Here is a 26,165-nt window from a genome sequence, read left to right as displayed (position 1 = left end):
ACACAAAGTCTAAAATTGAAACCACAAAGCGATGTTCTGGAGGAAAGAAAATGAAGGAAACAAAACAAAATTACTGGAAAGCATTTGCATTTAAACACAGAATGTTTGAGAGCAGAATCATCTATTGTCAATTTTAATTAAAGTTGTTCCCTATATATAAAAGTTTCTCTGCACAGCAAAGTAAGATGGAGCTAAGGTAGTTGCCCTTCAACTCACAGGTAAGGCCAGTACAGCTCTCTGATTAACACATTTGTTACTACTGTCATTATTCAGTTTATCCTAACCTACTCTAGCAGTGATTTAAACTGAGCTAGAAAGCCACCCTAATTTTGGAATTAAAATAACCCCACAGGGACTCAGTTTGGTATGCCAATTTACTATCCCAGTTAAATGGTCTCCCTTTTTAAAAACACATAGCAAGCCCTACACGAATGCAATTGCCCCATGACCCATCAATGACAGCAACAATATTGTTGTCTGTTGTTGCTAATGGCAAGCACAGTACTGTTCTGACAGACAGGCATGTTTTCTGCACCACAGCAATAGCCAGCTGTATAATCCAGTAACACACTAGAATTAAAGCTGACATTTTTAATATCTTCCTGGTGCCATACAGTATTTGGTAACTGTGCATTAGGAAAGGATGGGCATCTCAGTTAATGTGAGTTAGGGACTTCTTGACATCATGGTTGATTAATTATAGTTACTTCAGAACTAACATTGTACTTGGCACTGCAGAAAGCAAAAATTAAGACAGCTTCTCCGGTGAAAAATGCAGCCTGAAAGAGATAAAAAAGGCTGGGGAGAGAGGGCAAGTGATAAAAAGTACCAAATGTCTTGCAAGTGCACAGCTTCTAGGCCAGCCCCTTATCTTGGTGCTTGCTTTTCCATCTTCATGGAGATACTGTCTGCACAGTTCAAAACTAAACAAACTTTCTGTTATGGTTGTATCCAAACATGGTATTTTGGCTAGACTTAGATGCACCACTAACTCTGGATGCAAAGCAAGTAACACAGTAACTAATTGTACTTTGCACTTACACTACTTCTCAAAATGCTGATGTCAATAAGCAAACAACAAAACATGCTATTCAGCAGAGAGAGAAATGGAGGCAAGAGCAGTGATAGGCAAAGGTCAATAAAGAAGTCATGTGGGGAACTCAACAGTCTTTCCAAACCTAAGTCCATCTTTTATAAGAGCCCATGGTTCACTGCAAAGATAACAAAGGCCAAGTTTTGCTTTTATAAATCAGAGAGATTGCAAGAAAGTGTCAAATGAAGCTGTCACACCTCAAATCCACTACTGGCTCAGTAGGAAGGGTGACATAGGAAATAGGAGGGGAGAAAAAAAAGCCAATAAAGTTGTCTTCAGAAACAGGAGTTCTGAGTAACATATTGCCTGGTACCTGTGAGAGCATAAAATCTTTTTTTTCCTGAACGTGGACAAACAAATCTATTTCCAAATGGAAACATATCTGAGATAATTATATATTATCATATGTGGTCTGATATTTTCTAATAATACCAATAGTTAAATGTCAGTGGAGGTCTCAAAGCTAGAATCAAGGAACAAGGAAAAATGACATCAAATGTGTCAAATTTCCCTGCCCCTGGTATAGACACAGACAGACAACTATGGCCATTGGGAACACGGGGAACAAAAATGTCGCCAAATGGGAAGGCAGCTGGAACAGAGAGATTTATTCTTTTTTCTTTTGGGCATTTCACAACTTCTACTTCCAGTTGTGGTGGCTCAACCCTGGCCAGCAAGTAAGCACCCATCCAGCCAGTCACTCATGCCCTCATTCCTTTACGAGCATGATGGGGCAGAGAACAGGAATTAAAAAAGGCAAGAAAACCTGTGAGTTGAAAGTTTAATAAATTAAGAGGAAAAAAAAAAAAGAAAGGAACCGAGTGAGGCAAAGGCAGTAAGGCATCATCTCCCACACACAGACCAATGCTCAGGTATTTCCTGAGCAACCACAAACTTGGAGGACACTGCTATGCTTGATGCTGTATGGCACAGGATATCCCCTTGGCCAAGTCAGGTCAGCTGTCCCTGCTGTGCCCCACTCCTAGCTTCTCGCCCACCGTCAACTTGTTTACTTGGGAAAGTGGGTGCAGAGTGAGCAATAAGAGAAAGTTCAGCTACAGTCAAAATACTGATGTTGGAGTCACTGTTGGAGCCACAAATCGCAGCACCACAACTGCTGCCATGAAGAATATTAACCACATCCCAGGCAGACCCAGCTCACCAACGCTCAGGGTAAAAAAAGAACCAGGAAAAGCTTAAAGCATACATAGGTAGAGTACAAGCTGCAAAGAAATTTAATGGTTTAAGAGCACTCTCTGCACTCTCTCTCAGAGTGCACTCTCAGGATTTGCTTCTTGAGCCTGCTGCAGCACTGACATTGTAGTAGCATGATGGGGGCCATTAACTCCTACAGGTGAGACCAGACTGGGTTCGGCTGATTTGTGTTTCATCTCTGAAAGGGCTTTTTTCCCCCAGAACACTCCCAGTGAAATGTCTGCACTCATCCCTCTGGAACCATGTATGTTACCAGAGGCAGATTAACTCTTTATGGCCACAGTATCTAATGAGACAGGACACAACAGAGATTGAACTTCAGCAGCATAAAAATTCTCTGACTTAAGATTGCTTCATACGCGCCAAACAATAACAGGGGTCACTTAAAGAAGCTGAAAAAAATTTTAAAGCTGGAATATTTTGGTGTGAGATGAATGATTTCCTTCTGCAAATTGCTCAGTCATACTCTGGGAAGCTGAAACTGTCACAGAAATTAGGCAGAACAAATGGTAAACTAATTTATAAAAAATATTTTATTCATAAAATGACTCAACATTGGTGCAGAGACAAAATATCTTGGAGCCAGATAATTTAGTCCCTGAATACAACAGTCAGAATAATTTTGTTCTTTCTTCAATACCAAAAACTAAAATAGTAACAGAAAAATTATATCCAGACTGTGTGCTGTGAGGCCTCAGCTACCTGTCTTTGGATGTGTAAAACCCAGGTGTACAACACTTTGTAGGACCACTTCCTACATTATGATCACTTAATAAGTAAAGGGCATGTTAACTTTCCTTGAAATACTACTACTAATAATTATTCCAAGTAACCATAAAACCTTGATTCTCCAAAACATGATCAATTTTTTAAAATCTACATATGGCGTAGGAATGCAGAAAGTGTCTTCCTTCACTCTCAAGCAGAGAGGTAAACCCTAATGCAGAAACAATATACATGATAAACATGTAAGTTTTACAAAAACCAGATTTTATGTTTTAAAGTTGGACCTCTAACTTCACCAGAAGAAAGTAAAAAACTCACATTAGTATCCATGATATTTTAAAATATTTGCTACCTATTGTGAACTTTCCTAAGGACATATACATTGCTATTAGACACTGGTAAAAGTAGCAGAAGATACACATGGAATTTCCTTCTGGCAATGAAGATATCATAATAGTCAGCCCAGCTGGATGTCAGAGGAGTGACGGGTAAGTCACTCTCACAATGACATCTAAGAATGCACTGGAAACAAAAGTCAGCTCTGCCTTTGGTTTTGAAACCCATTCAGATACGAAGAATACACACCCTCTCCACACACACACACACCCATTTTCTTTTGTATTGTCAATGGATTTTCTTCTAGAAGTCACACTGTTGGAAGTTATCTGTACACATTTCTGCTGAAAATAAATCTAACCACAGTTTTCAACACAGGTATCTTTGTTCTTCACATCTTCAAAAAGGCAACCTATGAAAGGAAGGAAAAACAATACTGTGATTAGTCTCAACATTGTAGGTAAAACAAAGATGCTTCTTTGTATCAACAGAAATTAAATATTTTAATAATCTTTTGAGTTAATAACACACTAATGCAATGGGAAAACAGAGGCTATACTTGAAAGCAGTGTTACTTACCCACTTCTTCTCTAACTAATATGTCTCCTAAAAGTTCCCAAACTTTCTCTTTTTGCTCAAGCACTGCACATGTTGCAGAATTAAAACTCTTTTCCCCCAGAATAACAAAGCACAAAGTGTTTACTTAATTTAACTTAAAAGGCTATTTGATAGTATTTTGAAACTAGCTTAGATTGAAACTTTGATACATTCCCCATTTTGTCTGAATATTAGTTTGTTTGAACAGTGCTGTCACTGTTATCAAATCCTGATTCCAAAGTCACCATGAAAAGTCCAAAGTCATACAGAAAAATGCCTTACATTTTGAAATAACCAGGAACCAAAATCGTACCCAAGGGGAGAAGACAAATACTTGTATATGATCAGAAGACAGCAAATGATGTACCTCTTCTCTTTACTGCACTAAGTGAACTGTCTAACAGCCATTTAGAGGGAAGGTGATCTATCAAATAAAAGAGACCTACATATCTGTAGGATTTCTGCTGTCCCAAACTCATTTGTTCTTGGTCACATGCATGCAGCAGTTTCTCCTGTATGGTTTTTGTTTTGTTTAGCCTTCTACAGGAACTGCAGGATACTAATGCAGAAAGTTAAGTTAGCTGTCTGGAAATTATATGTCCAGATTCTTATCGGCCAAGGAGATTGCTTCACATATTTTTTGCTGATCACAAAGATAGCAAAACAGATGGGTAGATGCCATCACAGAAGGGCACAAAAACAAAGACAAAAGAAAAAAATTATTACCAGGTTACACAACTGTCTTCTAAAAATATACAACTTGCTTCTCATACCCAGTGGAAAACATACAAGAAAAGAACTTCTGAGACAGGCATTTCCTCTTTGTTCTCTCCAACAGCTTTCAACAGTCACTTAAGTGAAGATTAAAATTACCATCAATTACAACTTTGGATTTTCAGAGCTGACCCTCAATCACCACTCTACTTGATGCTGTGACTTAAGAACTCATGAAGCATGATCAACCAGAAGGAACTGAATGCAAGTGTAAATAAAATAAAAGTATCACTGAGTGTTCAGAACAAAGTATAAAACAGAGTTAGAACACGTATTTTGGATCCTGTGCCCAAATCATGTTTAAGAGAGTTATATATCTGCTATAGAGGATGCAGGAAAAAAAAATAAAAGCAATTTTTAACATATCTAAGATGTTTCTCAGAGAATCAGTCACACAAAGGATTCATGTCTACATAACATGTCTACAAGGGATAAATGGGACATGGCAATAACAATTATTGGTTAAGAATAGGAAGAAACCATGCAATCTCACTCCCTGAACACTTTTTGCTACTCCAAGACTAACAGCAATTTACCCCGTAGAAAACTGCAGTTACTGCATCGAAGAGTTTGTACAGATAACAAAACTGGGATCCCCGAAAGCTTCCATATTTCCAAATCATTCTTTTCTTCTTCCAAAATGGAACTAAACTTTTAAATATAAGGAAGAAATTCTCTGTTCTAAGGATGGTGAGGCACTGACACAGGTTGCCCAGAGATGCCCCATCCTCAGCAGTGTCCAAGGCCAGGCTGGATGGGGCTTTGAGCAACCTGGTCTAGTGGGTGGTGTCCCTGCTCATGGTGGGGTGTTGGAACGAGATGATCTCTAAGGTCCCTTCCAACCCAAACCATTCTACGATTCTACAATTCAAAGTACATTTTCAGTCATGTCTATAGGCAAAGCTGGTAGGCAAACAGCTGGCTGGCCAGTGTGGAAGTCGGCCTGCTTTCCCATGAAAATCTCATCACATTGATACATTTCCACAGAGTGTTCCAATTCAGCTCCATCACCATTTTCCAGCAGCAAGCTGCTACATCAAAATCATTTCTGTCATCTCAACCAACGGGTGTTGTAAAAGCCAGAGACTACTCATCATGCAGGGAAATTTATCCACTATGCCAAAGATTCCCACCCTCCAAGACAAAAAATTAAAGCAAAATCAATATGGTTGTCACCTTTCTCATGATTTAGTTGCTCAGATGAATAAAGACAGATACATCATTATTAGCAAATGTACAATCTTACCTCTGTGGAAAACTCCTAAGTTATACAGGCTAGGGATGAAACCCTGGCATCAGTCAAATCAAAGACAAAACCCACATTGACTTTAACAATGTGGGAGAATTGTCCTTGCATTGCAAAGAAAAAATAGAAAAATTAAGAAAAGCAACAACCATCTCAGTACACAAGACTCAAAATTTTAAGCAGATTTTTCTACCTGAGATTGCAGACTCCTTTCCTGCATAGTTTTGAAGTGCCATTATAGTAGATATATTTGTTTAATTTGACTGCTTGCTATATTTTATAATGCATGAAATACACTTTTCCTCTCCTTTGAGAGGGTTATTTGCAACATAATGTTTCCCTAGACTGCTAGGCTCTCCTACTGCCCAATAAAGTGAAAAGCAACAAAAGGAATAATTTATCACTGTCTGTGTTTATATTTACTACTGATGTGAATGAAAAGAGCACATTAGATCATCCCTATATCTGACATAGCCAACAACAAAAAAAATGATAACACATGGAAATCATAAGCCATTTAAAAAAACACCTGCAACCCATGAAAACACTTGAGAACAAAATCAACTGAAACTAAACCACTTATGAAATTTCATCCTATCTGAAGTTCAATATGAAGCATATAAAATATTCCTTTCTTATGCTGTTACTATAGATGCAGTTGGATCTCTAAACAGCAGTAAACTATATGTTCTACATAATAAATGAATTATTATAGGTCGGGGAAATGGGATTAAGTGGTTCTCCCCCAGTTTTCCATCTATTAGGATACTTTCCCTGCCAGACAACAACTGGCCTCTTCCAGCTTTAGTAGCAACGCTTTCAGCAAAGTCTGCACATCCAGTATTTCAGTGCTACAATTGCATTTTGAAAGAAAAATAATGTGCCAAACAGTTATCTCATCTACAAAGTAAGGTTTATCACTAAATTCAGAATAAAAGTCAGTTCTCCAATCAGTTTTTTTATTGACCTTACCTCAGCACAATGTCCCCTTCTTAAAGCACTCAGGATAGTCAGTATAAGGAACAATTTATGTACTCTATCATCCATACTTCTATGACAGGATACATTGTTTTTTCATTTCCTCTCAATTATTTCTGCAGATTTTAATCTTACTCTGTCACAGAGTATCAAGTGCATCTCAGCCCTCTATCCCATTAGTTTCCACAGAGACAGAAGCTGGTAAGACCTCTGGATAATGAACAAACATAAACTCCACATTTTCAAGTATTTTAAGAGATATCAATACAGAAGGAGCACCAGAGCACTACAGACACATGAACAATAGATGTACCTTAAAAAAATCACTCTTCCAGTAAACAATAAAGCAGCAGCAACTTTGTTAAAATCTCCTGGAGTCAGGACAAGTTAAGAAATCCAGGTTGTGATGTTCAATTTTAGAAGCTGTCCTCCCTTGGCTTTCTCAGGAAAATCATAGAATGCTTTGGAGTGGAAGATACCACAAAGATCATCTAGTTCAAATCCCACTTGCTATGAGCAACCTGGTCTAGCAAAATATGCCAAAACACCAAGGAGTAAAAGCTGAAAGAAAACAGTTGTAACTTCAGAAAATATTTTAAAAACTATGGAGACCTAACGAACTTAGGACCAAACAGGAGGTGATTCCAGATGGCTGAAGCTAGTGAAAAGAAATCTGTTCTACCAAGTGCTAACACTGAGTGAGCAGGTAGAGCAAATGACTGCTCTAAGAGAAGCAGGAGCATGATAAAGGCAGCTAAACAATATATTTTAAAGAAATGCGATCTGCAAATCAGTTAAGCAAGGAAAAAGCAGTTCAATCTTTGAATCAGCTGCAAGAACCAGAACAGGAGCCAGATCCCTACTTCCACAATACAGGAAATAATATGTCAAAAGTTGCATTCCCATGTTGTAGCACAAGCTTTGAAACTGTTACATTTTTCTCTTTAAAGGAGTCCAAGTGAGTGGTACATAAAAATCCCTATGTATGTCTCTCAAAACTGACAATGCAGAATTTCTAATACCTATGTCTCTCCTAAGAGCTCAATGAAAGTATGTAGAAGATAGAGAATTTCTCTTCAGTTTTAGAGAGGAATTGTACTTCTGTTTACTCCTGCATAATTATAAAGGAAAATAGCGGGTTGAAAGTAGTTATGTATGCTTTGATTTCAGCAGAAGAAAATGAACCTATTAAATCTCTGAGTGCTTCCTGAAATATGACTGCTGTGGGTTTTTTTTTATTGCACAATGAAGAATAAAACACCACCAGGCTCAAACCTGGAGCTTAAATGTATAAAAGACATTTTACTGTAGTCTTCTTTGAACATTAGAGCAATTTTTAAGCACTACCACGCACAGTTCATAATGCCACATTGTGTTTTAGAAAAATACAACTTACATGGCTATCTTAAATCATAACTACTGCAACCAGACAGTTTGTACATAGACAGATACCCAGGCTTTGATCCTCCCCATGTGCTAGTGTGAAATCAGGCGTGATGAAATGACTGCAGAGAAAACGTTGATTACACACCAGCAAGGCTACAGCCTACAATCAACATCAAATGCTGTATTTATTTCCACTCAAGGCTGACAGGTAATCAAGCAATGCCATACCATCCATGTGCACAGGAAGAGAATAACCTTCCCAAAAAGACAAGGACAGTTATGGGCAGACCTCTGCTCCTAGATCCAGCTATGCTGGATGATATTAATCTCCAGGCCCATGGTGTCCCTCTGCTGCAAGTTACCATTCCCCTCTCCCCCAGAAAGACCACTTCAAGGTTTCTACCTAGTGCTTGGTGAAATCAGACCGATACACCAAACTCGGGCCTCTGGTCTGCACTAAATGGATGGATTTATCCTAGAAACAAGAAAGGGAGGGCTTGCACAAACAATTCTGTTGGCAGATCATAGAGAGAGAGAGAGACTAATCTCTGATGGAAAGGAGAGTGAAAAGCAGATAATAGTGGTTTTTTCCACATATACAGCTGGATTTGAAAGATAACATATACCCAAAACCTCAGACCAGTCTGATTCACATCCAGATTTATGTTGCCACAAAAGTTAAGGCTAGTGCTAAGTGTTATGGTTTAAGATTTAATAACTACAGCCAGTACAGCTGCTTGTGTGGTTGCAATTATAGTGCAGTCAAGATGCCCTGTACACAGAATACAGTTCCACCTCAAAAAAAGACTCAGAGAAAGTGATATAAACATGTTTTGTGAATATAACAACCTACATATCCCTTATCCCCATATTTAATAATGCACTGATACCACTCCAAGGACAACATGCATAAACAGACAGAGAAGGCCATAACCCTGGCCTGACACATTTCTCACTCCTGTAAAATAAAGACAGATCAACGAATGGGAGGATTAAAGCATCTGCACCATGTTTAGGTCCCAGCTCTATAAATATTTGATTTCTGATAAACTCTGCAAGAAGTTTGGTGTTGCTGAAATGGGACAGAGGAGTCAACGGAACAATGCCTTTCCCAGAGGGGAAAGAGTGCTCCTTCCATTCCTGCACCACCACCAGAAGCAGTGACAATTTATAACTGTTACCATTACCCTGTGGATTAGCAGCTATTGGCAATGGCTGATTATAAATAGCCACATTAAATCTCAAGAGTTCACCTGCCTGCCCACACCATACAGTTTATATATTTGTTCTCACCTAACTATGTGGGATCAAGTCTGCTGATGCACAAATAATCTGTTCCAGAAATACATTTTGGCACCAGTGTGAATGAATGGACACAAAGCAGATGGCATTAGATGAGCAGAGACGTGAGAGAACATTAACTGCACTATATTTACACTTGTTCCCACTGAATCCAGAGACCCATAAAAAAGCAGCTGTCTTTTCCAGACTTGAATGTTACCAAGCTGTTGCATATTATTATCTCTGGGGTGGCTTTTGGGGAGAGCAAAGGAATTTTTAGAGGAAATTGGAGAAAAAAGCAGCATGTTCACTACTAGCAGAATGAGAGGAACCAGAGAGAGAATCATAGAATCATTATGGTTGGAAAAGACTTCCAAGATGATTGAACCCATCAATTATTGAAATGACCCTACTTTGACAGTATAGTATTTACTTGCACCAAGAGGGCCTCCTGATAGCCTGCAAACTCACTGGCTACACTGCAGCAGCAAAGCTGTCCTGTGTTACACTGATGTTTAGTTCTTGGTTTTTTCTGTACTCCAGGCTCTTGTTAAAATAGTTGAACCTTGGGTCACTGGCTGCTTATTTCTCCTATGGCACAGAGGTCATGTCAGTAGATTTAGCTGCTCTAATATTCCCTCCACAGCCCATCAATGGCAACCCCTTAACACAACATGTCAACAACAACTGTTTTCAGGTTCTCTCACACAGGGAAAGTTTCCCAACATGCTTCAAAAGCCATGTAGTGAGAAGTCTGGTTTTGCGTATACACTAGAACATGAAAAAGTGTTTTATCTAATTACCCTTCCTTTGCATTTTTGGTCCAAGTTAACCAAGGAAACATCAGCCTGTGCTCATAGCACCATAACTTCATACCACAAGTCTTAAATATTTTACTACAGAAAACAAAAATTTTTGAACAAAAATATCTCTAGAGGAATATCAGTACCTTGAAAAGGTCACTGAAACAATACTACAATATTACAGATTGACAGAACAGATACAGTTGTACAAGTCAAGTTTCAAATATTTAATCAAATAACAAAACTAATGTATAGGGTCAATCTAAAGGCCTTCATGACTGTCACTATCATGCTTGAATTCCAAAGGAGACAGAAACTAAAATATATCCAGAACACTCCGTCAGCCAAACACAGCAGCACTGCGCCACAGAGGACTGTGTCACGGAGGCAATAATGAAGACAACAGAAGCAAAGATTGTGGAACCATGCTATCCTGACAAACTTAAACCCTGCAAACTGGGTTGAAGAATAAAGGTATGTGGAATGGCAGCTTTGCAGTCTGACCCACTAACCCCTGCAGAGCTCAGATTCGGGTGTGGAGGAGGGGACATTCTGTGAAGGACTCTTCCGTCACCCACTCCACAGGAGATTGGGGTCATTCTTTAGCAGATATATCCGCAGGGAATTTCACATCTCAATGCGTATGTGCTTCAAACAGCTTTAAGGTCTTAGACGAAATGTAATTTTTGTCAGTGCTATGCTACCACAGAAGCAGAGAAACAGAGATGGCAGTGAAAGCTGGGAAGAACCTGGCTTCAGCAGACCTATCATCTGAAGAGTCAAATTCCCCAGAACTTCTAGGAGAAGGCTGGAGAAAGGTAGGTCCTTTGCTGTACAGTGTGAAAGGCAGTGTACATCTGTGGGCTTTCCAGTCTTCAGTGCAGGAAGGAATTGATTAGAACACCACTCCAATAAATCACTTCTTCTTCTGTCCAAGCTGGAGAAAATGTGAAATATAACCAAAAATACCAGCCAAAAAGAGAATTGCATTACTTTCATTCAGTTTCTAGTGGAATTAATTTCAGCCAAAGCAAGGTTTCCTTCTTAAAATGTGATTTCTCAATCTGGTAATGTACCTCCAGGATTTTAGAAATAAACCCATCTATAAATCAGCATGCATTCTTTCAACCTAATCCTTCCTAAAGTATTAATTTTCTATAATTAGATTTGAAATGTGACAGAGATAAATGAGAAAAAGCAAGAGATTCCTCCAAAATATCAGGCTGTGCATGAGCATTGCAAGCTATCACTTTGCTATTGTTAACAGTTGCATGCTGAAACTTGCCAAAGCTTTAAAAAGAAAACAACAGGCAGTTGCAAAAACAGTGGAAAACAAATCTCTGCATATTTTTATTTGATATGAAGATAAGCAATTCTTTAAAATTTTAGATCAAGTAGTTCTTCGTGTGAAAAAAAGGAAAAGGCTTTTTGGGTTTGTTTTCTTTCAGGATGAGATGGCTATTAATCTTCTGTTTCTTTACATCTAGAAGCCCCAAAACTTCATGGCTTTATTTTGTTTTCTGCCAAGCCTTCCTCATTAGCCTACACTATTTTTATTTCCACTGCAGACGTTACTTCTTGTAGTACCCATCATTAAGACAGGCACAGAAATAGCAGAATTATTTACCTTTGCTAGTCTTACATATACTGTCTTGAATCTGAACCATAATGGGGGATGTAACTCGGTACTAACACTGCATTGCAATTACTGATACAAAGCGAACTGAGCTACAAACCCCATGCAATTCAGGATTTTCTTAGTCAACACCAGATGATGTTTGGTTTTTACAGTAGTGAATCAAACTTCAAGCTAATCAGGCAATCAGAGCAGCACATATGTTTCTGCATCAGGTGGTTTTAAACTGCTGTAGAAAAGACATTTCTCTAAGCACATACATGCATGGGCAGTTGTGAAACACAGGTTAACCTGAAACAAACGAGGCACTGCAAACAGCTGTGTCAATTTACCGCATGCTCACTGTATCCTAAAGCTAGACATGAAGAAATTCATGCTTGGCTACCCAAACTGAAATATATGATGCAGCTTCTAAAAACTTCTTAGCCTTGCCGAAAGGTGTGGCGCGAGGCTGAACTGGAGGAAGGTGAGTCTGCCACCCTTTCCAAGCCCTGCACTCCAGTGGGCCATTCCACACTTGCACTCACAGTCTGCTGTCACAGCAGGACCCGGTCCTTCAAAATTCCCCGAAAGCCATGGCACTCTAAGCCCTTGCTCTGTTTTTGCAGTTCTCATGCCACTAAACTGCTTTGCACTCTTGGGAACCTGTTTCAACTGATCAGAATCAACAGTATATGGCTGTATCTTCCCCAGAATGGGAAAGAACTTACACACTGCTGTTGCTGCTGTGGCATTCAACAACTGCACCTCTTATGGTATTTCAGCAATGAAGAAGAAAATTAAACAAGCCCTGAACAAAGCATTGTGAATAGTCTGGTGTCTTATAAAAGAAAGGTCTAAACAGAGAATTATATGTATTTATTTTGTTGACCATGAAGCAAGTGGATTGTACCTAATTCCAGAGAGAATAAATAGGGTCAGCTAAGTGGCCACATAGTCTCTCTTTAACAGTGAATCTCCTTGCTCAAAATTGAGCTGATAACATATGGTACATCAGGTGTGAGATAACAGCACACTATGCACTTACATCTTTGATTAGATGCTGGCTTACCCAGATGTGTGATGTTCTGGTCATTTGCATGGCTGTTGCTCTCAATTAGATGCCCTTAGGTAGTACTCACTGCAACAAAATTTATGAAGTGTCCTATCTCACCAAAATACCCTCGTTTTGGATTTCAATCCTATTACGCCTTCAAAAGAGGGAAGTGCTAACATATGTGAAAGAGAAGAACTGGTTTTAGGTCTTTACTACACAGTAACACAGCTGAATTCTAAGCTAGCAAATGTCTCATTTTCCTCCCCTTTTAGCCATAAAGTACTGTAGCACACTCTAAAACAGAAAGGTGACTTTAATGTGCTGCATCATCCAAACCAGAAAAATGAATAATATAGTCTTCTATTACCAGTTTAGTTTTCCAGCTCAAATGATCCCTTTACCATAAACAAACATTTTCTCTATTATTCCCTATTATTGAACCATTCACCACAGTAACTCAAATTGTCTTTCTTCTATTTTTAAGCACCACCCCTAACAATTTTTTTCTGACTCTAATCAATCCTTCTCCCTTGAACCCACACAACCCACCTTTCATCAGGATTTACCTCCAGACTGTACTGTGTCAGATATACTGCAGTAGGAGATAAAGTCTTGCTCACAGTTTCTCCAGGAAAAGCAAGATTACTACAAAAATAGTTGGGGTTTTTTTTTCCTTCCCAGCTGCACCACCAGGTAGAATCTAGAAGCCAAAATCCCCTTCAGGGCCTGGCTGGAGATGACTGTTTTTTGCTTGTGTTTCTTATTTTTTTCTCCCATCAACTGCCTTGCCCTTTATAGGAGAAAAACAGCAGGCTAAGATTATTTCAGGTTTAGAAGAAACATGGTGGAAAGCTAAAGAGAACAAGGAACTGAACCAGAAACCTAAAGAGAAAGGAGGAGAAAGAAGCATATCTTGCTAAAAACGGAAGTGTAGGCAAGCATTTGCACTAAATAAAAAAGAAGTAATTGGGATGGATTACCAAGGCTATCACACAAACATCAACTAAAGAAATTATTTGGATTTCCCTCACACTCACCATAATTCCCAGTGTAACAGCAATACAGTTATCTCCAGGATTCAGCACTGGCAAGACACCAGAGACATTAGATATTAATGCTGTAGGTCAATGCATCTTTGAATTTTAATTTAATGAAAATCAGTCTTTCTCTCTTTGTCCAAATTTAGGCACCTTTCAGAGTCAGTTTGAGGCCAGTCATAAGACAACCTTCTCACCTCTTACACTGAAATGCCTTAGAAAACTCAATAGACTGGTAAAACTGACACAAGAAATTATAGAGCAGTACCAGAGGTCACCTGCTCTGTCTTCAAACAGATTGTCAGGAAAAGATTTATTAAAAATTACTGTGGTAAGGTGCTTTACAAACAAAGAGGCCACAAGGTAACAAGCCAACCACTTCTGGTTAATACTCTACTTGCTGATAGCCTGGAGGGCATAATTGCAGTTTAATTTTGCTTTCGTCTCCAAACTGTTACATTTTTATCTAAAATCTACCAAACCCTGAAAGCCAGGAAATTGTCTATCCTCTGCATTTCCTGCAATGTTTGTAGCTAGTTATGTCACAGAAACCAGTACACAGACGTAAACTGGGATTCTATGAGTCTCCCTTGGCAAATGCTACAGGAGCAGGTCAACTGTGACGTCACATTGAAACTTCTGGGGTATCTTGTCATGTGTGCAAAGTTGCCACTGTGTCAGATGTGGCCATCTCCTGTGTGCACATCCATTTCTCAACATACCAAACCCGAACACTACCTGACATATGCACGACATAGAATGGATGCATTAGAGAATAGAAATAAATTATATCTTTTATTGAGAGGTATTTGGTTATACGCTCACATTTACATGCAATATTTATTTTTACATGCAATCCGAACAGTCTACCAAAACTCTAAAGAAAATGGTAGAGCAGATTAAAGGAGAATGTAGCACTGTTATGTAACACTTTGAAACTAGACAGGTTGAACAGATGTCTTCATTAGGTTATCTTTTGAAAACTTTACGAAAAAAAAGGCAAGTTTTAAAAATTAGCTGCTTAAATTCTCTCTTTGCTTCCTGGCAGTTAAAACTGGAATGAGAATAAATACCGCCCTGCATGAGGTATGAGGATTAATTTGTTTGTGTATATAAATGGGTATTTAAGTATCAACTACTATTTTATTTTTAACACCTTATTGGGACTACTGCATTCCTCCCAGAGTTCAGCTTTTGGCAAGAGATTAAGACTGAGTTAAAACAGGAACAGGTGTTTAGAAGATGATATGGCTGCAATAAAAGTGCAAACCAAGAAGATGAAGGAAAAAATATATAAATATAGATTCATTTATATCCTGTGAAATAGAGAGACACATAAAAGAAAACACAAAATCACAGCAACCAAGGGATATTTAGGAAAACGTCTTTTCCTACTGTGATTCATTCAGGGGGACAGAGCCTGAGCAGGGCTGTCCTTTGGTCCCAGGTCATCCCGTTCCTGTACAATCTCATGATGCCTATTAAATGGCCAGGCATTCAATAAACACTGCTTAATACTGGTTGGGTTATAAAACGTTTCCAAAGCCTCTAAAGGATGTAGGAGTTTAAGGCAACTCTCAGTGAGATTTGAGCTCCTATATTATAGCAGGTATTTTTATAGTGTGGATTTCTGGCCTCTAAGATCCCTACAGCCATTACTAGGTCAAACTGATTTTTATTTGTAGGGATTGAGCACATTGTTTTGCCAGCTGCAGTCAGAACAAAAGCTGAAACCGTCCATTTTAAGGCTCAAACTCATGAAAACAGATGTTTTCTTCATAAAAAGAACAGTCACTGACCTTGAAGTTTCATATAATACAGAAAATACACTATTTACCATTTTTAGAATATTTTTCCTTAAACAATAAGATAATTGAGATAAAAGCTTTCAATTGTTTTTTTTTAAAGCAGACTGTGCTGAAACATCAATCTTGCAAGTTAAACCTCTTTGCATCAAAATATACTACCTATTTCATATAACAGTAAAAGTAAATAAAGCAAATAGTTTTAAAAGCAAAGATATATGGAGTAGTAGGTGTTGCAAGATGTATGACATTTATTATTACTTTGTTTATTGCCATATTCCATGATGGTTTCTTTTAAGAGTAGGATATGATGTACAAAATAAATAAAACTTAACTTTGGAGATACCAACAAGACTCTCCATGGGCAGCATGAGACCTCAGCTCTGGGAACTCTCAGCATGACTGAACCTCAAAAGTCAAAAGTTAGACTGAGAATATCCTAGGAAATTAGACTGGTTGTCTAGACTATACTGAAGTCTCCTATGTCTTTCATTATGAAAAAGCTTGCCTGTAGAACAACTGAGAGAAGGAATGTTGTAATGTAATTTCAGCATGCTAGATGTTTATTTTCCTGGTATTATATGATTCTTGCATTTTAAGAAGGTTTAATGCAATTAACTTTGACTTCAGTGCATTTAAATTGCATCCTTTCTAAGTATTTGTTGTCAGTAGTCACCCATGAGAGAAAAGTCTATTAAATTAGCAAGACAGTAAAAAAGATTTTAAAACAGCTGATGACAGAGAATTCTCTTTGCAAACAATACTGAAGAAAACAATTTTGACCTGAGACAAATTCTCTCGTCCTTTTGATTCTAATGATTTCATCAATAATAACACAGTTATTTGGAAGCTGACCTTTGTCCTGGATCATTGATTCTGTACACACATTGGAACACCTCTATTGTCCAAGGGAGGCAATTATTCATGTGGTGAAGTGCTTATGTGAGTCAAATCTAGACTCATAAATAGCTTATGGATTCCTGCCCCTGACAGGCATCAAACAATTTTAAATACTTACTCTTCATCAGGACAGAATTGGAAAATTTTTATAAATGCATCAATTAATGGTAATTTCTGAAGGCATTGCAAGAAAATGAATTGGCCTTCCAAAATGAAGGGTTGTACAAGCAACCAGGGAGATCTTCAGATGGAGCTTGACTCATTGATGATATGTGATGTTATCTGCAGTAAAGGGACTAAATTTAATGAAACAAGAATTTCATGTGGCCCCAGCTATAAATCACACCAGTTACTGCAAGACTATGGGGTAAAAACTGATCACAAAAACTAGGACAAACATCTGACAGTATAGAATCCAGAGCTAAACCCTTTCTGAACCAGTCTCTTCATCAGATTCCTATCCCAGCATGTCAAAAGAGGAGCAACAGTAGGAAATGCAAGTTAACTCTCAAGCAGAGGTCAGACTGACCCCACTCACTGGCATGAGAACAGCAACTTCCACTGCAGGGGTAGGACTGACCTTTTGAAACAATGACCTTTTGCATATGGTGCCATCACCAGAAGATGCTGAATCTCAGAAGCCTGATATCCTTCTTCTCAATTAACTATGACTATTCAAAAACAGGAAAAAACCCAAACATAGGTATTTAATAATTCAAACACTCATTCCAAGCACAGCCTTATTTCCTCACCAAATGAAATATGAAAGATTTTTCAAGGGTCCAGCAGCTTTCACCAATGCATTTCTTCAGGGGAAAGTTAAGCAATAAGCAAATGGTCTTGCAAATTTCCTCCCCACTGTGTTGGCACAGCTGCATAGTCACTGGATAATGCCAAAGGAGCAGAAGGAAGAGACAAGGTTACATGAACAAGAGGCTGGGGGAGATGAAAAGGCTACCTTAGATTAGATAGGTTGCTGTTGAATATAAAACTACCATCCTCAATATCACAGCAATGGGAGCTAATGCACAGATCATTAAAACAGTAAAAATAAAGTTCTAGGGAATGTCAGGTGAGTAACACTGAATGGACATGGTATTAAAATGCCTGCAAACACATTCTCAAAGCAGCATCTTCTATAGGCAGCTTTTCACCATATTCAGCTTTATATAGAGAAGTCACATGAGAAATACAGAAGGAAGCTTTCTCTTTTATATCATATCATCATATCATATCAATCATATCATATCATATTCTGTTACTTTTGGAAGTTATTTTCATGTCTGATTAATCATGGAAAATATAGGTAAATTATTCCATTTGTCTTCTCTGATCTTCAGGTGACCCTGCCTAGAAGCCCCAGAGCCTTGCTCTCTCCAAAGATCTCTGTTACTTCTTCTAAATTGTGAGGAAGAGTTCAAGTCCTTAAAGTATCTGAATGTAAAAAAATTAAGCAAACAGGAAAATCTCAGGCATTTACACACATTCAAACACAATCACCAAACCAATCTCCCAAGAAAACCCTCAGAACTGGATTTACGAAGTGGAGTGCAGGTGCATCTATTGAACAGTGCACCATCTCCTCTTCCATCACTCTTATTTACTCACTTCATTTCTAATAAAAACCTATCAGCTCTGAAACTCAAGGATGTGTAAGATTTTACTACCACAGCATGTGTTTGCACTGCGATGGAACCAAAGGGTTCAACAAGACAGAAATTACAGTCTTGTTGCAATACCCATCTCCCTTCATAATCATTTTATGGAGCTCATAAACAAACTATTCCCCCCATACTCATTTTCTGCAGCCTCTCTTTTCTGTCCACTTTTTCCATACTTTGATTTAAATTTGAAATAATCTACTTGGATCATGCACCATGCTTTTAATTTTTCAACCAAGTGCTATGAACAGCTTTTATCCGTAATAGTAACAGATTGCCCAAGGACACACACAATGAGTCATGGAAAGAGTAAGGATTTCGTGGCTCTTAATCCAATGCTCAGACAAGGCCTCTCATGTTTCCAATTTTCAGGGGCTGGCAGGTGGGCAGAAGAGGAGACAAAGAAAGGAAAAAAAGATGGAGAAAGACTTTTTTAGGTAAGCAAAATAGACAACCAGAAAAAAAAACTGCAAAAGCTCTTCCCCTTCTCAGTTTCAGATAACTGATATAACAGTAATCACAGAATCTGCTGAAGAGCTTGTATTTGTTTTTAAAAAACGCAATGGATAGAACAGAAGAAATACATCAATCAGCAGGAAAATGACATTTCTTAAAGCAGAAACAAAAGAACAAGTTTACTCAACAAGCCTGGAAACAGAAGAGAAAGGAACTTGCATGCTTTCAGGGAAAAGTTTGCTCCCAGATAGGAGGGTGGGTAACAGTATTAGCATATGCCCACCACAGAACTGTGAAAAATCTGGGGGTTGTGAACGTGGAAGTAGGTGACATGAATTGACTCTCACCTGAACACACTCCAGAAACACTGTATGTTACACTGGTCTATTTAACTTAGGAAGCTGATCCCCACAAGACCAACTATAATTAGCAAGAGATAAGGAATATTCAAGAGACAAATACAGATCATGCAGAGGTGATGTATCAGCATCCCCAAAATAATATCCATCCTAATAATGCCACCTACTCCAAAAAAACTATGCAACTGTTGACAAGACCTGTTATGTCACAAAAGAACAGGAAAATATTTCATCCCCACAAAAGTAGGCCACCCATCACATTCTGAAAAGGGATCCAAGCAAAAAAAAATAAATTGCTTATGATACAAGTTGTACTCATTTATCACTGCAAAGCACAGCTCACACATGGGCTTTGACAGCACCCTGAACAACTGGCTGAAATGAGACCCATTTCAAAATGAAATAGATGTTAAAACACTGGTATCTGACGAAGACATTAATGCACACGTGTGGAATACTTGGGGACTGCTTGTCTCAGTGGGCTGGGATAATGAGATTCTTCAGAGTACTGCTGAAACAATATTTGCACTTCCAACCTACCCATCACTGAAGAGATCTAGTGCAACATTTAAGGGGTGCAGTCAACCCTACCACTCAGAAATGGAATGGCTTCTTTGGGTCCCTCCTCACCCCAGTTAAACAGCTGACTGCAACAACAGCCATCACCATGAACAGCAAAATACTTCAGCAGAGGGTGAGAACCTAGTGAGCCAGGAGGCAATTCTTTCCAGATTCCCAGTAACACACAAGCAGTGAGTAGCACAGCATTAGCCTGCACATTGCAGAGGCCCTGCTGACAAAGGACACTGAAAGGCTGAGGTACTCAATGCCCTTTTTGCCTCAGTCTTTACTGATAATCAGCCTGCAGGAATCCTAGGCCTCTGAGACCAGTAGGGTAGTCTGTAAGAAGACTTACCCTTTGTGAAGGAGGACCAGGTAACACAACACTTAAAGTGGACATACGTCTGCATCAGGAAAAGCGTTGCCAGTAGGTTGAAGGAGGTGATCCTACACCTCCACTCAGCACTGGTAAGGTCACATCTGGACTGCTGGGTCCGCAGCACAAGAAAAATACAGACTTAATGAAGTGAAGAAAGGGCTAAGAACAGGCTAAGAAGGGGCCATGAAGATTACTAAGGGATTGGAACATCCTTCATATGAGGAGAAGCTGAGAGCTGGGACTGTTCAGCCTGGACAAGAGAAGGTCCAGGGGGATCATATCAATGTGTAAAAATACCTGATGGGAGGGACTGAAGGTGAGAAAGCTCACTAACAGGACAAGAGGCAATAAGAACAAATTAAAAGAGCATGGAATTCCTTCTGAACACTTTTTGATTGTAAGATGGAGTTTTGGAGTTTTCATCCTTGGAGGTATTTAAAACCCAACTGGGCATGGTCCGAGGTAACCTTCTCTAGCTGACTGTGCTTCAGTAGGAAGTTGGACTAGATGATATCAAGAGGTCATGTCCAAACTTACTGACTCTGTGACTCTGTAAATGTATTTCTGCTACATACATTTTTGAAGTGAACCAGCTAATTAACAAAGACTGGTAACTACGGCATCCTTGAAGACAAATGGTTTAAATGTTTTGTAAAACATAGAAACTGGACTTTTTCTACTCTGCTCTTTTTTGGGTGGTTTAGACACAACGCAAATTTCACATTCCCTCTTCATTTTGCTGCCTGTTTCCTTTTATATATCAACTTCCTTCATGCACTTGAAAGGGACTTTATTCAAATAGTGGATAGAAAATACTTCTGAATCAAACCTTATCTTGCAGTTTTTGTTGACTCGCCTTCTCTTCTCCCCTCCTCCTTTGTAACCTCTTTTCTTTATATTACAATATGGTATGAACCCATCCTTCAGCTCATGGCTCCATGCAGTCCTTATTATTCTCTTCAAGCTTCTTTTTCTCCCCCCTCTTTTTGTCTGTTTTCTAGCCACTGAATACTTCCCAGTTTCAGATGAAAATAACAATTAGGTTTTATTTTTATGAGACCTTTTCTTGTACTGATAAAAATCTTATTATACAAAACAAAGCTAGAACGATTTCTTTAACAAAGAGATTTTCATGTTAATTTTTAACTTCTCTTTAGAAAACATTAATGACCTTCAAGAAGAATCAATTTTCCAGACTCTTTCTTCCAATTCTTTTTATTTATATTTAATCCAATTTTACCATCAAGGACAAGTATATATGAACATAGTATACACTGGAGTCATAGCTCCCTGAAGGCACATTTTGTATTATTGAAATATAATTATTACAGCACATTGGTCTGCTCTAAGACTTCCAAAATACTGTTTAAAATGTCTTCCTTAGGGCAAGGCTACTAAAAATATATACTGATGAAACATAATTACGTGCATCATAAAAAAGAAAAAATAGCATTTCACAAAGTTCAGTGAATGAAAAATAGCATTAATTAGTAGAAATGTAGAAAGATGATAATCAAAACAACTTAGAAATGTGCAAGATCCAAAGCTGAGGATCACAGCATGACCTTAAGGTCTGAATGAAATTACCTGAAGTTGGTCACAATTTTACCAGCTTTGTAACACTGAGAACTATAATAGATTGAAACCAGGCCCTTAACATTGCTGCATGAAAACCTTAAATACAACTGTACTGGGTTAGTGGAAAAAAAGAAAAGTGAAAAACCATTTGCCTCAAACTTTAAAAACTCTAAAAACTTCTCACACTAAAACCCTCGTTGCTTGCACACAATATGAACAGATTTTTTTTATTCATTTTGAACATTTACCACATCATTTCACTCACTTTGTATCCTGAATTTGAGCATTTTATACAAAAGTCTAATGTACTGCATATACAACTAATAAAAAAAATCTCAAAATGGATTTTGATCCCCAAAACCCTGATTTCCTTATTAAGCCAAATTACATGTGCATGGCTACTGGCATGTGCAAGCATTACTTTTAGAAGGTAACTGATCCTTCTTACCTTTATTATTTAAAGTAATTCATTGTCCCTTAGTTTGCTTTTTAAAATAGGGTTTGTAGTCTTTAAATCTCAGAGATTTTTCCAAAAACTTAATTTTCTTTGCATTACATATATTTTATGCACAGTCATAGATACATGTCCACTGTGCATTGCACGAGGTCCAACTAAAGGAAAAAAATTCTTTGCACTTTTCCCTATCTTCTATCTCTGGCTGATCTTCTCTTCCCAACCATAAAACATGAACAAAGCCTGTTTAAAAGACAGAAAGACTGAAAAAAACAGACAGAAAGAAAAGCACAGACCTTGAACACCAGGAGTAAAATTAAATTAGTTAACTGCTAGAAGCATGAAGCATTAATGAAATAGAAATAGAGAATTTTTCCCTTATGAGGAACATTTATTCAGTATTAATTAAATTCTTTTATTCAAAATCTATACTTACCCAAGTGTAAAAATATTACATCATACCAATAACTGCAGAGTGTAAGCAAATACTACACTATAAGCATCTTTTCCCCATCTAGTGGAGTGAGGCCTTTAAATCATTTATACTGATTGAAGTCTTCAAATAAAGGACAAAAAAACCAACAGAGAACCTTCTGCATGAACCAGCAGCCACAGCTATTAATTCACTTGTCTAACAAATAGCTCTTGGAGATTAGCTTCAAGCATTTGCTTGCAAAGTTCACATGCAATAGTGTTAATGAGGAACTTTCAGAGTTTGCAATAATTATTTCTCTACAATATATCCAGCTGGCTGGTTTATTCATTTGCAGGCCAGTTCTGCACCACTGAAGCCAAAGAGAGTTTTGATATTAACTTCAAAAGGTTCAGGTCCTTGCCTACAATGTAGAGCTATTACCACAAATGCTTCAGGTGCATTTCTGTAATACCACACAAACTAATTAAAGCAAAGCTGCCACCACTAAGGGACCACCACTAGCCTTTTTAAGCTTACAAGATGAGAAATAGGCTCCTAAGTCTTAAGTTGGAAGTCCTAAATGATTGCCCAACTTTTAAAAAAAAACAGTATTTGTTCATTTGAATTAGAACTTTAGGTAATCCAAAGTCCTGGCAATTCTTATTGGAATGGCTGAAACTGGACTGACAAGTTACCTCTGCATAAACAGAGAAGCATATGAAATTAAGATAATGTCTTTACATGAAATTCTTTTTTCTCTGACTTGCATCTTCTTCAAGATGGTTACCTTGTTGTGAAAAAAAAATCTTATGGGGTGGTTTTGACAGTGATTTCGGAAGATTTAACCAGGCATTCAACTGCTTTGCAGATTATCGGAATGTAGGTTGGGAAAGGAGCACAATCCAACAATGACACTGCACTTTACTAAGTACCAGTACTTTAATCAGTATCAGTATTGTTGTAAGACAGTCCTACTTGACTCTTCATCGTTTTGTATTAGGAATGCATGCTCTGCCTTTGCAGGAAAGGCAACATAAAACGATTAGCTACGAAATGTCACCAGGGTTTTCTCCAGCTTCCGAGCTACACTTAAAAATACGTAAACAATGCCTCACTTCTGACAGCTCATTTTAACTAAATTACAGGAGCACAACCATTTCCAGGTGGAATCAGAGCTCTGCTTCATCTAAATCTAGTGTTGTGGATACAACCTTGTTGAATGACAGAGTCTTCAGAAGATGATCTAATTACCAGGCAAATGGGAGAATGGTGTCTCCCCAAACTCCTCACATTGGAGTGGCTTGAAAAATGTAGAATAAGACTCAGTAGCTCTTTCAAAATCAACCTTAGCATTGAGCCATATAGCTCAGACAAGTAAAAGCTTACAGAACAGAACACAGTAAGTTTTACAGATACTATTTAGTTCACATTCTACATCTTACCTTAAAATAGAAAAGCAGTCACTTAATGGAATATATCCTCAGGACAATCATGTAGAATGGACACCTCCAATTAATTTAACTAGTCACTAGCTACCACTCTATAAAAATACAGCTGAAAATGCATTTCCTTTCTGTGGAACCAGAGAAAGCAAACTGAAATATGAAGGCTTCTGTGTGTTCAGCAGACCTCTTTTTTCTTTTAATTTAAAAAGTAAAGTTGATTCTACTTTGCAACAAAGAAGGATATAAAGCCCTGTTGTTCCCCTCCCAGCCTCAGTTTTTTCATCTTAGCTGAAAAGAGGCAAATACAATTAGGTAACTTCAAGCATTAAAGGTTAGTTTCTTAACAGGGAAAAGGTGCAAGAATTACACAGCTGTCTGCTCATAAATGGCATGGAAAAAAAGTAAATTCGTATCTAATAAAAATGAGAAAGTAACATGGAAACTTATCAGTGCGTAAAACTTCAAGTGGTTAACAAAGAGGGAAACAAGACAGTCCTAGAATTTAATTTCTGAAAATCTGGCAAATGATAAATGGAATAGACTTTGTATGAAAACATGAAATAAAAAGTCAGCAGCAGGCTCTCTGGTGAGTTAAGAAAGAAATATGTTAGCTACTCACTCCCCATTACACAAAAATAGCCTTTTTTTAATTTGGTGGGACATATGAAAACAGAAAATGTGTCAAAGACAGAAGCACCAGCAGCAAGAAAACCTTCAATTTAAAACTGAATTTTGCAGATGTATAGATATTGATAAGAACCAGAATTAAGGACAGGAGTACCAGTCACAGAAAACGAGAACATCTGCATGTTCAGTCATTTTCAGGATAATATTTATAAATGCCAGGCATTCTGGAAGAAGTTGGAAGTGGACTGAGTAGCCAAAATAGTCAGTAGGATTAAAATAAAATCTTCATTTTTACAAGTTTTCAGGCAAGATCCTTTTCCATGTAGCCAAGGTGCTTAGTACTTTTGTTCTTCTATTTTCCTTGTAAAACTCAAGCTCACTAAAAGCAACAGAAGGAATATAACTCCCTGATCTGGTTTCATCAATTCACAATGCCACAACTCACAAAAAATAATGAAGACTGGGAAACGGTGTTTTAAAATAGTCACTCTATATACCATGCTTTTATAGTTTGCATTAGTGATATGGGAATATTTTTTTCTTTTTTTTTTCCACAAGGCAGAATCACTTCCTATTTTGCTTGTCAAGCTTCTGGGAGACAGGTGAAGAAACATTAACCAGAATGCCTGGCAAAAGCCCAAACAGCAATCACATTCTGCCCACCCAACACTCCCTGTGATCTCACTCAGCTATGGTATCTTCAGATTTCTGCAAGTTTTTCTACATATTGCTAAACGGTTGCCAAGTTTCACCTCCAGGCATAACAGCTTTCCGTTGGATGCTAAACAGTCTCCTTATTTCAGTAGGTTGTATTAATGCTTATACACCCTTTTGCCCTTCTCTTTCTTCTTCCCACAGGAATATTCCAAATCTTATCTTAGGACCTCTATAAAATGTATAGGCTGAGACACCTCCACACGCTCCCGTGTGTAAAACAGCTTCCCTTAATTCAAAAGTAGTGGAGCTATTACAAACAAACATTCACACAACTGATCTTTTTTCATGGACCAAAGCAGCAAACAACTTAGAGACAAAGGAAATAATCTTGTCCTTTTTTTGGCCAGTCAGAATTGTGTTGGTGTACATCTATGGGAACACCACCAGCTGAATAAAAGGGCAGTTGGTCCATCTTATCTCTTACACTTCCCTTCAGGTCTTTCCCTGCCTCTGGACAGACAGTGATCTGACCTGTTCCCCTATGTGATGTTTCTGCCCATTCTAGCTTTTCTAAAATCCAGACTTAGAGTTTTCTTCCTTAAGAAGCAGAAGCTTTCAAGCAGTACCATTTGTCATCAGCCACCACTCCTGGAACAGACCTATGATTTAACCACAAAGATTTAGAGCACACTGCTCTCTTTACTGACATCACAACAGAATGATG

The 26,165-nt window shown here is 38.1% G+C and overlaps 1 protein-coding gene across 3 annotated transcripts in view; it reads right to left on the bottom strand.

The window, feature by feature from the left end:
- Positions 1-2,823: 2,823 nt before the first annotated feature.
- Positions 2,824-26,165, bottom strand: part of UBE3D (ubiquitin protein ligase E3D) — a 75,742-nt gene continuing 52,400 nt past the window's right edge. For all 3 annotated transcript variants that reach the window (XR_014851024.1, XM_085056437.1, XM_085056434.1), the window contains one exon: positions 2,824-3,782. Coding sequence is in view for 2 of the 3 variants with exons in the window: in XM_085056434.1 (XP_084912560.1) it covers positions 3,762-3,782 (21 nt within the window). In the remaining variant the exon portion in view is untranslated. The remainder of the gene's footprint in view (positions 3,783-26,165) is intronic.

This window comes from Lichenostomus cassidix, chromosome 3 (genome assembly GCF_008360975.1).
Source record: "Lichenostomus cassidix isolate B80296 chromosome 3, HeHo_3.0, whole genome shotgun sequence".
NCBI lineage: Eukaryota > Metazoa > Chordata > Aves > Passeriformes > Meliphagidae > Lichenostomus > Lichenostomus cassidix.
Note: the sequence above shows the minus strand (reverse complement) of the source record. Positions and strands in the feature narration are given on the sequence as shown.